Here is a 12322-nt window from a genome sequence, read left to right as displayed (position 1 = left end):
AACAGGTCACCCTTCTGAGGAAGACACAACCTGATGACTGGAAGACACCATGTTCAATGCAGTGCTGAGTGCTGCTGAGCAGCAGTAATGTGCTCCCCTGCTTTCACTAACAGACAGCAGCAGCCTGGTGAAGGTGCATCTTGCCTCCCAGTGGCACATACCCCTGGCTCGGCCCATCTTACCTTGTGCTTTTGTAAACCTGAGACTTTGCACCCACTTTCTGCAAGTGCAGAATTCCGGGAGCCAGCACCAAAAGGCAGTTACTTAGTAAATGAACGCTGCTATCCCAGACCAGCCATGGCCACGACTGACACAATTCTGCATAATTTTAAGAAAAATACCACTGCTGGAAGCAGCATTAAGTACAAAGTGTCTTTGAGTCTAACCTGTTAGGTAAAGGAGTTTATCCATTACAAGAGAGAGGCTTAACAACAGGGCACGACTGCAAAGTTTGCCTGACAAACACTATCTTTTCACACTGAGTAGTGCTGAGCAGAGCCCAACACAACTGGAGTCTAGATAATTTAGATACCTGAGATACCAACTAACCGTCCAGCTCCAACAGTTCCTTTGTATCACTCTGGTTACTTTGAGTAGCTTGCTTGCCACAGCTGCAAACCAGAGCCCACAGTTAAGTGCTGGTAACTACTGCTAGCTGAGCTAAGTTACCCATCTCCAACTAGCACCCAGCTGGGCAGGAACTAATTTACTCTTCTTCTTCCACTATGTTACAGTGGCAGGCTGCTTCCAGCTATTAAACACTTGAGTACTAGAGACTGCACTGACCCAGAGCTAAAAAAAACCCCAGTAAAACATTTCTTAAATTCTGACTGAACAAGGCTTTAAAAAAATCTTGTGCGCGCATAGTTCTAAGCATGCACTCCCCATTTCTTTAAGATAAATGGGTAAGAAGCAAGGAATCTCACTAGATACCAGAAGGAACAGCAGGTCGTCTTTACGATTTTTTTTTCTAATTGCTTCAGAGATGCAAAACATTAGAATTTTGACAGCCAGTCTGAAAAAAACAAAAAAGGCTGAAAGAAAGACTACCGTTTCTTACAGTTGGAGTCTTCCATTTTTTTTCATCTGCATTACATCTGACTCATAATAAAATCACATTTAGCGAGAAAGAAACTAATTAGGATCACTGAACCAAATTAAAAACAAAACCAAATCAGACATGTCATTATCATCACCTAACATCACTTAAGAAATCCATCTGTTGAAGCTTTGGACATCTATTAATAGTTTCAAAAATTCATTCGGAGATGCATTTGAGCAGAGTCAGGAATGGAAATTACAGCAAATGAAAACACTCAGAAAGGAAATTTGGTAACCCCATACTCTAAGGCCAAACAAAATTGATACTTGAGGCCTCTTCAGGGGTACCGAAGGGTGTGCCTGCCTCCCACTGCTGGCTAATGAGCAGTACAACAATACTGCCCATCTCTGGAGGAAGAACTATCTAAATTAAATTGTGTGTTACTAGACCAGGATTAGAAGAGCTAGTTTAGCAAACATTAAATCTTTAATACAGAGCACACACGATACCTGGCGCAGTGACTGTTCTGCAGTACTGTGCAGCCTTCTTTTTCCTTCACGTTGGGTAGTTCTTAATGGCAGGCGCACATAGTGCACGCACCACAGAAATCTGCAAGAGCCTCCTCCTCAACAGGTGAAGTAGCCCAATGTGTGCAAGTGGTGGGGAAATGGGGACAGCAGAGTATCTCTTGGCAAGTAACAGCAACAAGTGCTTTCTGGTCATTCCGCTTCTGTAACACCGCTGTGAACAGCTGCCATTCACAGCAGGAGTTATTCACGGTCGTGGGGCTCCACAGATGACAGAAAAAAACCCCAGTGAAATTTGGTACCCAACTTTAAAGCAAAACCAAAACCTGAAAAAACCCTCTAGCTTTAAAGTGATGGGATAGGTGTCTGCAGGCTTGAAATCTCTATGTTATTTCCAAGGATAATGGTTACTGTCCCAGAGGTTTTCTTCTCCATTAGTTCTGCAGTTGTCATTTTGAAGGAACAGCTGGTGAAAATAAGGCCTTAATTTACTCTGGCTTCTCCAGGTGAAAACAAGAAGCAACTGCTCCAAGGTTTGATTTGATTTGACCGAGGTCAAAACTGATCCCCTACCTTGCTGCTCAACAAGCTCTAGCTGTGAAGGAGAAGCAACTAATCATCTAGGTAGAACATACCCTGCCCCTTTCAAGCCTGCAGCTTTCGTTTTCAAGGCAAAGGAGCACGCTTGCTAGCTGGAGAAATCCAGTGCCTTCCTGATTTTCCTTGTATTCAGCTGGATTACAGCGTTGTAACACAATATACACTAAGACCCAATCAGATGTCTGGAGCGTATACTTAGACCCTATCATTCCCAAAACAGTGTGTTCTCTTTTCTAAGCTGAGGTATTACTTGAAGCATATAGGAAGAGAACACCTGACTGGGCATCTTGCATATCTTCTGTTTCTCTTCATTCTGCTGTGACCTGCTGCCTTCTACAGTCCTTCAGAAGTGTCATTTTATAAGACTTTGAAATACCTCTTCCCCCCTCCCCCCAACTGCTACCACCTACTCTGACCTTTCCTCGCCAACTGCCTGTTTTGTTTACTCAAAGGAGAATTATGATTTCCACATCAGTCAGTAACACAGTAAGGGAGTTGCTTTAGGACTTAAGCCAACTAGAAGTAATTATTTACACAAATCCTCTACTTAAAAGCCTACCAATATTCAAATGATACATTTTAAATGTAAAAATCAGCATCTTACAGCTGTAGAGAAGCTACTGCATTTTGTGCAAGGCAGTCTTGCCCGCATTAGCTATTTGGTGCTGACTGCAAAAACAAAAAACATTGGAGTATACTAAAAACTATATCGTGTATTTATTGCATATTTCAGAGGGCACAGACAGTCACTCTAATCAACACTCTAACTTCTGTTAGAGTTCTAAAAAGCCCATTCCACTGTAACTTTCTGTAGTTACCACTTTCCTCTGGTCAATGCAATCTTGATATGTGGCATTCTACTGTTAGAGAGAAAGAATTCTCAAGTAAATCTCAAGATAAGTAAAAATTGCACAGACAATGTACTCTGACCTTCTTGCTGCAAACCAGCTTTGAAGAAACTGTCTCGACAGCCAAGCAGCAATGTCTCTGTAATTCTGTAAACCGTCTCTGATTTTGCTTTTCCCCACAAGGTAGACTTTGCACAGCAACAGACGCTTCTTAGTAACTTACAGTGAACATCGAAGACAACCGGTTCAGACTGTATTGTTTTCTGGCCAGATGGTCCAAAATACGTCACAATGCAAGAAAACTTGGCATTTGCATCTTCCTTTGTTGGCATGTACTGAAGAGATGACGTCATGGTGAAGAGTCCAGTTGATTTGTCCACAGTCTTTTGCAAATTTATGACCACAACTGAAAAGGAAATGCTGTTTCAGTGTCACACAGACAGAATTTGCAACATTTTTTCCTACACTTTCTTGTCTGCTCTGTATTTGTTATCAGGCTGCAAACGTGGAAGCAACGTGACAAATTGCCCAACAGACTGTATAAACAGTTTTCCTCCAGTATTGCCACTGATGTAGACCAGGAACATTTTATCACCATGCTCCTAACATACTGTACATTTAAAATCAAATCAAAAAACTAATTGCAAACTGATTGGATTTATTTAATATAAATCTCAGCTTACTTCGTAAGCCAGAAAGAAGGCCTCAAAAATGCTGGCAAAACCAATTTTTAGGATCATATTTTTAATATCTTCATTTTGTAAGCATTCTCTGTTTTACGGAAAGTAAAATACTGTGGTCTGACCAGCCTGTCAAAATCAAAGTTGAAAGGGAGGGGAAAAAAGTATTTTCCCTAAACATCCTGGACAGTAAATACCTGTATAAGGAGACAATGTTCCCGAAGGTCTGAAACACAGTATTGGACAGGTGTGAGATTGAGACAGTTAATACCTTATAAGAAGTTGGATATTAGATACAGGTTTCTACTAGCTACATAGGCTCAAGAACAACTTTGCAATAGCATTAACAAAGGCAACCCTTGCCATGATGAGGTTTTAAAGCTGGAACCGAAAGAGACAGATTATAGGGTGTAGCTTGGACGCTCTGAAAGGCCTAGAAGTTTCTGTCCAGTTTCGTCTCTCCATATCAGTAGTCTTCCTCAGAGGAACAGTATGTTACACTAAAGCAAAACAACTCTCACAAGCACAGTTCTTCACAAAGGCATCTCTCTGTGGATTCAGGGACATTGGCCATTACTGAAATGTACCTTTATCCACGGGCTGCAAAACTCTCCCATTTTTGTACCACGTAACATTGCCTTCAGGATAACTCTCCCGTGCGACGCACTCCCCGAGCTGCAAAACAGATAGGAATTATTTGCTGGTTTTCTCCACTATGTTTTAGTGTAATTCTATTTTCATTTATGCGGCTTTGGGCAAAAATTTCTAGAAAGTTCAAAAGCTTAACCCTAACCATTTCTCTTAAATAGGACAAATCCCATCAGTGAGGCTTAGCTACAACTTGGAAGAGGGTTCGGTGGTGGGTCTGCTTGCAGAATCAGGCAGGGCCAATAGAGTAGTGGTGAGGGAACTACTCTGTGCTCAGCCTGGCTACAGACCACGATCTCCTGCAGGCAGGCGTGCACGCACAAATGCACGCACCCTCTCTGAGCCTAAGTTCATCGCCTCTCTCCATCTTGACTATAAAGGGACTTCAGGCAGCTGTCAGGCATATAACTTGGAGGGAGAATGCTGCTCTTACCGTTTGTAGCTTCTCTGTTTCCAAGAAGTCTGCTTGATGTAGGATTTCTGGTTGAGAGGGTTGTTCTAAAACATAAATAGGATAAAAGTACTAGTGAAGGGAGCACAAACAGCTGTTTGAAAAACAGAAAGTTACTGAAAGATACATGGGCTTTAAGACTAAATAGAACAATCTGGTCCGGTATAGTCTTACCTACACTTCTACCTCAATATTAACAAATGGATAGAAAAGGAAAAACCATCACCTTAAAATGTGTCATACTTCCCACAATGAATCCTGTGCATTCTGACAATATATATTTTAGCCAGGCAGAGTAGTTCAGCACCTGGGAGGAGAGAACCTGATCTGATCGATCTGATTTATGAGATACACATGCTGGAGAGGGAACCAGTGGTACAGAAACTATAGCAACAGAAAAGCAGCTTTACTGTGGATATTACTGTAGCTGAGCTGTCATGTTAAAAAGGAACAAATTCAGCCTAATCATTCTTCTAATGTTTATTTTTCCTAACTGGGATTCTTACATTTAAGAAATTCAGATGATAGAGATAAGTGTAATTACTTTAACTGATTCTGAGTTAGTTACGACTCTCTTAAAAAAACAACCTTTTACTTCAGTGCCAGTATGTCGTCTTATTTACTTTTATTATGGTAGATGGACCTCTTAGCTCGCCAAAGTGGAGGATCTATCAGTGTTTCCATCATAAAAAACTACTTTCTAGAGACTATATAACTTGTCTGTTAAAATAGTTTGGCCTGAAGCCCGGAATGCAAATTTTTATCTCCAAGAGAGAGAGTTTTCCCCACAATTTTAGAAGAAGAGGGGAAGAGTGAGGGGAAAAAAAATAAATCAATGTTTATACAGTCAAAGAAAGCCTCTGCACCCTAGCTATGCTGCTTAAATAAGCCTACACATTATATACTTTTACAGACTGAAACATCCTTAACCATGCCAGCTTACAGAACCTTTTTCCCAAATCAAGCTCCCTAAGAAATAACGTATGTATGTCAGTAATCCCACAGCCCAAAGTGAACTTCACACCATCTTGCCCAAATCTCAGCATGCTGATGAAGTTACCAATGCGCAGGTGTACTGCTCTGGCTGTTGCAAAACCAGCAAGCCTACATGTTTCCACAACAACCCGTTCGCTCTGTCTGTGTGTGCGTGCATGTGCTTGCGTGCACACAAATGCACAGACATTCTTCACTTGGAAGGCTACGCCAGGATGGAACGAGAACAGCAGCACAAGAGGGAAATGAAAGGCAATAGGAGAAGCTGTTCATTTGACATTTTCAAACAACTTTGCTTGTGGCAAAAAAACAGACAAGTTGAAGCTATACACCAAGACCATCACAATTTCTTCAAAGTGCTAACAAAGATTTTTTTTTTTCTTTAAATAGTGCATTTTTTAAAGGAAGAATGTTAACCTGTTTTCTGTAAGAACCTGTCAAGGATAAAGCATTTTCATTTCAGTTCAAGCAAATTTGGTTTTACAAGACCATTACCAGGCCTTCTGGTTCAGATTTTCAGGTCCCATAAGCAGGCATAGTTGGCTGCCCGTCACAGTCACCAGCTGATCAAACCACAAACACCACCACCTTCCCCCACCTCAGCTTTGCTTCTTGTCATCTCTCATCTCCCCCAGGAGCGGTTCGGGAAGACCTGCTCTGTGCCTTGGACCTCTGCCCACCACAACATTCCTACTGAGGGATGGGGAGGAGCTCCTGCCCCATGGCCCCTGTACGGCTCTCCCTATTTTGAGCGCTCTGGTGACTGAGCCGATGCTCCAGTTGAGAGGTCACCACCTGCTCTCTCAGAGCAGCCTCCGAAAGGAAACGCCTGCTGCCAGATCCCCACAGCCACGGCACGTGCACTAATGGAGCAATTACAGGTAATTCACTACAAAAGACTTATTTGGCATTTACTAGCTCGGCATCTGAAGCGAGAAGAAATTTTAAACTTGGCAACAGCAGAGCCAACTTTGGTGGGTTTGCAACTTCAGCACACTGCTTATCTCTCAGCTTAAGAGCTTGCCAGAGTACTTTGCAGGTCTATATGGGCCCGATAATAAGAGGGAAAAGAGCCCACTGCCTGCAAAAGCCAAGCATCGGAGCAGCAGGACAGCAGCTCGTGTCCGCTGGGCTGCTCCACTTTGGAAACTGGCCATTTAATTCCAGAAAAAAGATGCTGACAGGATCCATCTGGAAAGCTGGTAGAGCTTGTTCAAGTAGTCCAGCAAGTGAGGCTAGCAGGTGGTACCTGTGCAATGAGCCATTTCAGCTCGTTAGTTCTGAGTTAATCAGGTAACACAGCTGAGGACATGACAAGCTCCAGCGAAACCCAGCTTCAGTCACAACTCCTGGGATACAGCTGAGTTTCAGGTGCACAAGACTTTTGGGTTCTGAGGGTTTGCACTGCTGCAGCCTAGCTCTTTATCTGTGATTCAGAGAGTTAGAAACTCCACTGGTTAAATAAATGAAACTTGGAGGCTCCTCTTAACTCTTTTGTGGTTAGAACAAGCAAGCAATAACAAAAAATGAAACTGCAAAACCCAGAATCAAGGAAGTTAAACACAAAGAAACGTTACAAGAACCCTAAATAAAGTTGTGAACTCCAAATGAAAAACTGAAAAGGTAATGTTTTCTTTCAGTGCTAAATCAGCCATATTACACGTGTGGCATCCTCCATTCTTATCTTGCTTAGTAAATAGACGCTTTCTCTATTAGTATTAATGCATACAATAAAACATACAAGCTGTGCTCCATGGCTGAGTTGGCATTGTGTTAATATTTAGTACAGTACACAGTAATTCAAGCAGTTAGCATTTCGTCTCACCATATAGCACTGCCTCATCTACATATTTACTGCTGTGCGATAAGTAAACGTGATAATTCTTTATCATTTCCTTTGAAGCACTGTGTTTACTATGCGTGCTAGGAGCACACTCCTTCCCGTTGTCATTAATTCGATTGTTCTTGCAGTCAAACGGGAAGTGAAACGAGGGAAAGGAATTAACTGTTGACTCCTAAACTAGCTTCAGACTCATTTGTGCCGCTAACGAACTTCTGCCTAGACACTGCCGACAACTCCCTGACACCTTTCTTCCTGAGAGTAAGGGTGCCCTTCCAAAACACGAATTCATGTTTTTCAAGCAAAGTGCGATCTGTTTGAAACTGTCCATCCCTGCAAGCAATGCACTCCCACAACAGAGTCTTGCTTTGACTGTGTAAGTCTGCACCTGAAGAGTGACAAAGGCCAAAAAGAGCCATATGAAAGCACGAAGCCGAGGACAATACCCACTGCAGTCCCAGGGCAGCATTTACAAACGCTACCCTCAGCCTCAACAGACCTGTACCCTGAAAGAGGCGTGACAGATGCCTCCAGGAGCCGAGGCAGGGTTTGGGGGATTACATGGCTGCTCTGGATCAGCAGCAGGAAGAGGCCAGGTTTGCCCATGATCTTGTGCAAGCTCAGAGCAAGACTGCACTTCAGAGCACCGGGGTTCGCACTGCGGATCAGCCTTGGGATCCGTTTATAGCGATATCAAACGCTAATAAACTCTTCCCTTGCTCTAAAGCAGAACTGCAGCTAGCAACTGGTTTTCCAGCCTCTTGCTCGCTTGCTCACAGTTCATACCATTGCATATCAGCTGCTTGGAGCTGGCTTAAGCCTCTCCACTGATCTAATCCTGCAGACCGCACACAGTTAATGCTTCCCTCCTGCAGAAAAATTTGCGCAGAGAACAAATGGAAAATAATCAGTGCTAATTTTACATTTTTCATTTCCAAGGCCAAATGACATCACGTAAGTGAGTCATTATCAAAGCCTAAAATTCTCTTTGAGCCAGCACTTATCATGAATAAACTGCAAGTGCAGGCAGTCCTGTTACGTAAATGCCACCAGTAGATTACATTTCTGAAAGCTGCAGAAATTTGCTAGTCTTAGTAATTTACTCAGCCAAACTTACTTTCTTGGCTTTAATCCTTCCCTTAAATAAAAGTTTCTGTAATTTACGATTCAGATGATGATGAATGTTCATGGTAGTAACAACTAGATTTACTTACTGAAGACTTTGACTATCGTTGGCTCTTCGGAAACGTCATCTTCTGTAACTAGCATACATACAAATCTCTTTTCATCACTGATTCTTGCATTCTTGATGGATAATGTATAGTTTTCTGAGAGACTCAACCTGTCTTTGTAGTCTGGTACATCATCATACTGTACATTTTTTTTTGTTGATGATCTGAAGGCAATAAATACTGGAGATCCATTTGGCATTTCCTATAATAAAAGGATAAACACCTCTATTTGCATAAACACTCATTTAGAAGTTCCTGAAGATCTGCAATTGGTACAAACCCATAATTCAGAAGAAATCTGAAGACTACACCAGATGGCTTTTTTCCTGATTAATTTCTCCTGTACAAACAAGAAATTCAGTGTAATACAAAACCTAGTTTAAGACTGCCATGGTACACACTGAGACTATCATCAGTAGAAATAATTTCAATCCCTTGGCTCAATCTCAGCGTAGCACAGGGCTTTCTCTGATGCAGGCTGGTGGTTCTGGCAGCACTCACCTCTGTGTGTATGAAAAAGTACTTGAAATAGAAGCGTTTGTGAGCTAGGCTCAGAAGCTTCAGTTTCTTTTTTTTTTATGATTCTTTTACATATTCATATTGTTTGTCTGGGATATTCAGACTTCATTCCAAATGCAGGATTTAATCAGGCATAACTGCCTATTTTATTCTAAATTAGTTTTTGGCTTTTTTTTCCCCTTTGTTTTTAAAGGACCCAAGAGCTTGTGGCATGGGAATATACATACAATCAAATATTGTTATTTATGCATCTCAGGATAATCTGCAAAATATAATTTTCTAGACATCCTCCTTATATTAATAAGTATTCAGGTGCCATCCTAAGAAGGAATACAAAGTTGACAGCCTTGCACAATCCTACCATATAAAAAATTTATTTTCGTGAAAGACAAAGATACAGGCTGAGTTCTGCAGGATTTTATTCTCCCACCACCACCAAACACACACACAGAGCAGGGACAGACACTGTCTGCCTTTAGATAAAGTGAGGTGAAAGGCTGACTCCATCTTTACGTTCAGTATTGTGCTGGGGGCTGGAAGAGCTTTTCATTCCCTTTTATCCCTTGCACCTTGCGGCACTGATGCGAGCAGTACTCCCAGCACAATACCTCAGCTTGACTGCAGAGCCCACAAAAGCATGACGATGCTGTGACAAGAGATGATGCAAAGTTTAGATTCCCTTACAGTCTTTCTCCCTCTCCCACTTTTAACTCTCGGATTACTCTAGATGTCTGTCACACAGGAAGGGAAGCTTTGCCTTTACTTGATACACACAAAGTTGGCTGTCAAACACAAACAAGCTCTTAACTCCATAAGCCTGCCCAGCGCACGAGCATGCACAGGTAGACGCTGAAGGGAGCAAAACTTGCCCCTGACAGGATGCAAGTCTCCCAGTGCCCCCAGGCTCCCACCAGCAACCCAAATTGCTACTCCCAAGGCAGCACAACAGAAAACAAGAGTTCCTCCTTCTTCCAATGAAAAAATAATCACCTGACCAAAAAAACCTCCCCCTGCTAAAAACAAGTGCTGCCAATGCTAGGAGCTGCCCCGGGAGAACGGGTAGCACTTTCACTTGGTTGTGCAGGCTGCGTCAACAATTTCATGCAATAGCAGTCGGACGGGCTTTTCTGCACTCTAGGTTTTGTGTCCCTTTCCATTTAGGGGAAGCTACAACGTCTCCATGTGCTGCTTGGTACTTGCCAGAGATGAGCAATCCAAATGTACCGGAAAGAAATAATGCATTTTTCTCAAAATAGCCTTGCGTCTGCATACAGATGGACTTCTTCCCAAGAAAAGTCATCAGACTAAAAAGCACATTGCAAAATGTAGGCCCTGCATCTTCTGAACGCTTATATGAAACAGTTTCACTGATCCTTTTAGGGAAACGTTCTCCACAGACTTCTGACTTCATTTCCCAGAACATGTTTGTGGGCAGGAACTCTTGAGTGGAGCGGATGAGGGCTGCAAAAGCTGCAAACTTCCACGTCCAAGGGAAGGAGCCAGGAGGGATTCTGAAACATCCCCAGGGGCAGACCAGTTTGCTGTAAAATAGGCAGGCGGATGCCATTTAAAAAGAGAGAGAACGACGTAATTTTAAATCCGCTGTCAGAGTAAACACCACCTGTTATTGCTGGTGACATTTTGGTTTGAGCACGAGAGGAGATGGAGACGAGCTTTATAGTAGCAGGAAAGCTGATTGTCCCAATGTCAGTCTGAGAAGCAGAAGGGTTTTGGTGTCCTGGCGGTTTCTTCCATGTACGCTTCCAGGTTTCATTTGACTGTGGCACGCTTATTCTCCTTTTGATCCCGGATACCAATCGCATGCAGGTGAAGGGCATCCTGCGGTGTTCCCACTGCAGGCTGACCGAGACAACCAGGAGAGCATTGGTGCTTTTGCCTCTCTTCTCTCCACACACCAGAAATGCCAGAGCGAAACCACCAGTAACTCTACTAAGGTCAGCTCTGCCCTCTTCTTTGCTGTGCATTAAACACACTGAAGCACGAAATGGTACCGAGTGACTGTCAGATCAACCAGACCCGGGGAAAGCGCTTTCCCAAGGATGAAGCACACCTTGCTTCAGGCAGCCTGCTTCAAAAATATTCAAATGTACCACGATGGCTCTGTCAAGCGGGTGAGGCACCACTGGGTAACACGCCAGATCTCTAATACAGGTTGGCAGAGAACTCCTGGATAATTATTTCTCTTGAACAATGAGATTAATTCCTCAAAACTCTAATCTATGCTTGGCAGAAATTATGCAGATTGGAATCTTGCAATCTTACAAACACATGAATGAATGTCTTCGTATCCGAGCCAGAAATCCTATCGATTGGAGTCTTGTAATCTCACACACAAAAAATACACATCATCTTATACCAGCTCTAATGAATGTAAAGGTAAGCTATACTTACATATTTCCATTTTCCAAACATAAGACCATCTGGTACTTCTAGACGACAAGGCATAGTAATAGTATCTCCATATACTGCATTTACTGTGTACAATCCCAGAGCTAGAGGAGAAACAGAGAGAGAGGAAACAATGTTAAGCATTTTCCTGAATTCCAATATGCTCGCTAATGTTTGGTTCGCAGCTATTATAAAAGCAGAGCCAAGTCCTTAGTACATGGTTATTTTTCAGTATGTAGGATTTATCCCCAAACCTCTGAAAAAACAGGATTCCTGTCACTAAATTTGTTTACTTAAACGTGATGACCTTTTCAGACCCATGTTTCTGCTGCAGTCAGTGGGAGCCAAGTGGATTTTCAAAGAGGATTGCACCCGCCCAACTGGATGAATGCGTACACTACAATCAGTATCCACAGCCATTGTCCCAAATTTAAAACTTGAAAAGGAAAATCCCTAAACTTTTATTTTCTTCATCTGGAAAAACCCAGTCACTTCTGCCTGGAGAGGTTATGTTGCAACGTGGTATTGTGAGG

General features: G+C 42.5%; 1 protein-coding gene across 1 annotated transcript in view; it reads right to left on the bottom strand.

Moving 5' to 3' along the window:
- ALCAM (activated leukocyte cell adhesion molecule) overlaps positions 1-11861 on the bottom strand; it is a 32608-nt gene extending 20747 nt beyond the window's left edge. The window contains exons 1-5 of the mRNA XM_035897560.1: positions 11793-11861; positions 8844-9063; positions 4779-4843; positions 4285-4372; positions 3241-3423 (exon numbers count right to left, since the gene is read on the bottom strand). Of these exons, the coding sequence (XP_035753453.1) occupies positions 3241-3423; positions 4285-4372; positions 4779-4843; positions 8844-9063; positions 11793-11846 (610 nt within the window). The 5' untranslated portion in view covers positions 11847-11861. The remainder of the gene's footprint in view (positions 1-3240; positions 3424-4284; positions 4373-4778; positions 4844-8843; positions 9064-11792) is intronic.
- Between the last annotated feature and the right edge of the window lie 461 nt (positions 11862-12322).

This window comes from Egretta garzetta, unplaced genomic scaffold (genome assembly GCF_000687185.1).
Source record: "Egretta garzetta isolate BGI_Z169 unplaced genomic scaffold, ASM68718v1 scaffold367, whole genome shotgun sequence".
Classification (NCBI taxonomy): domain Eukaryota; kingdom Metazoa; phylum Chordata; class Aves; order Pelecaniformes; family Ardeidae; genus Egretta; species Egretta garzetta.
Note: the sequence above shows the minus strand (reverse complement) of the source record. Positions and strands in the feature narration are given on the sequence as shown.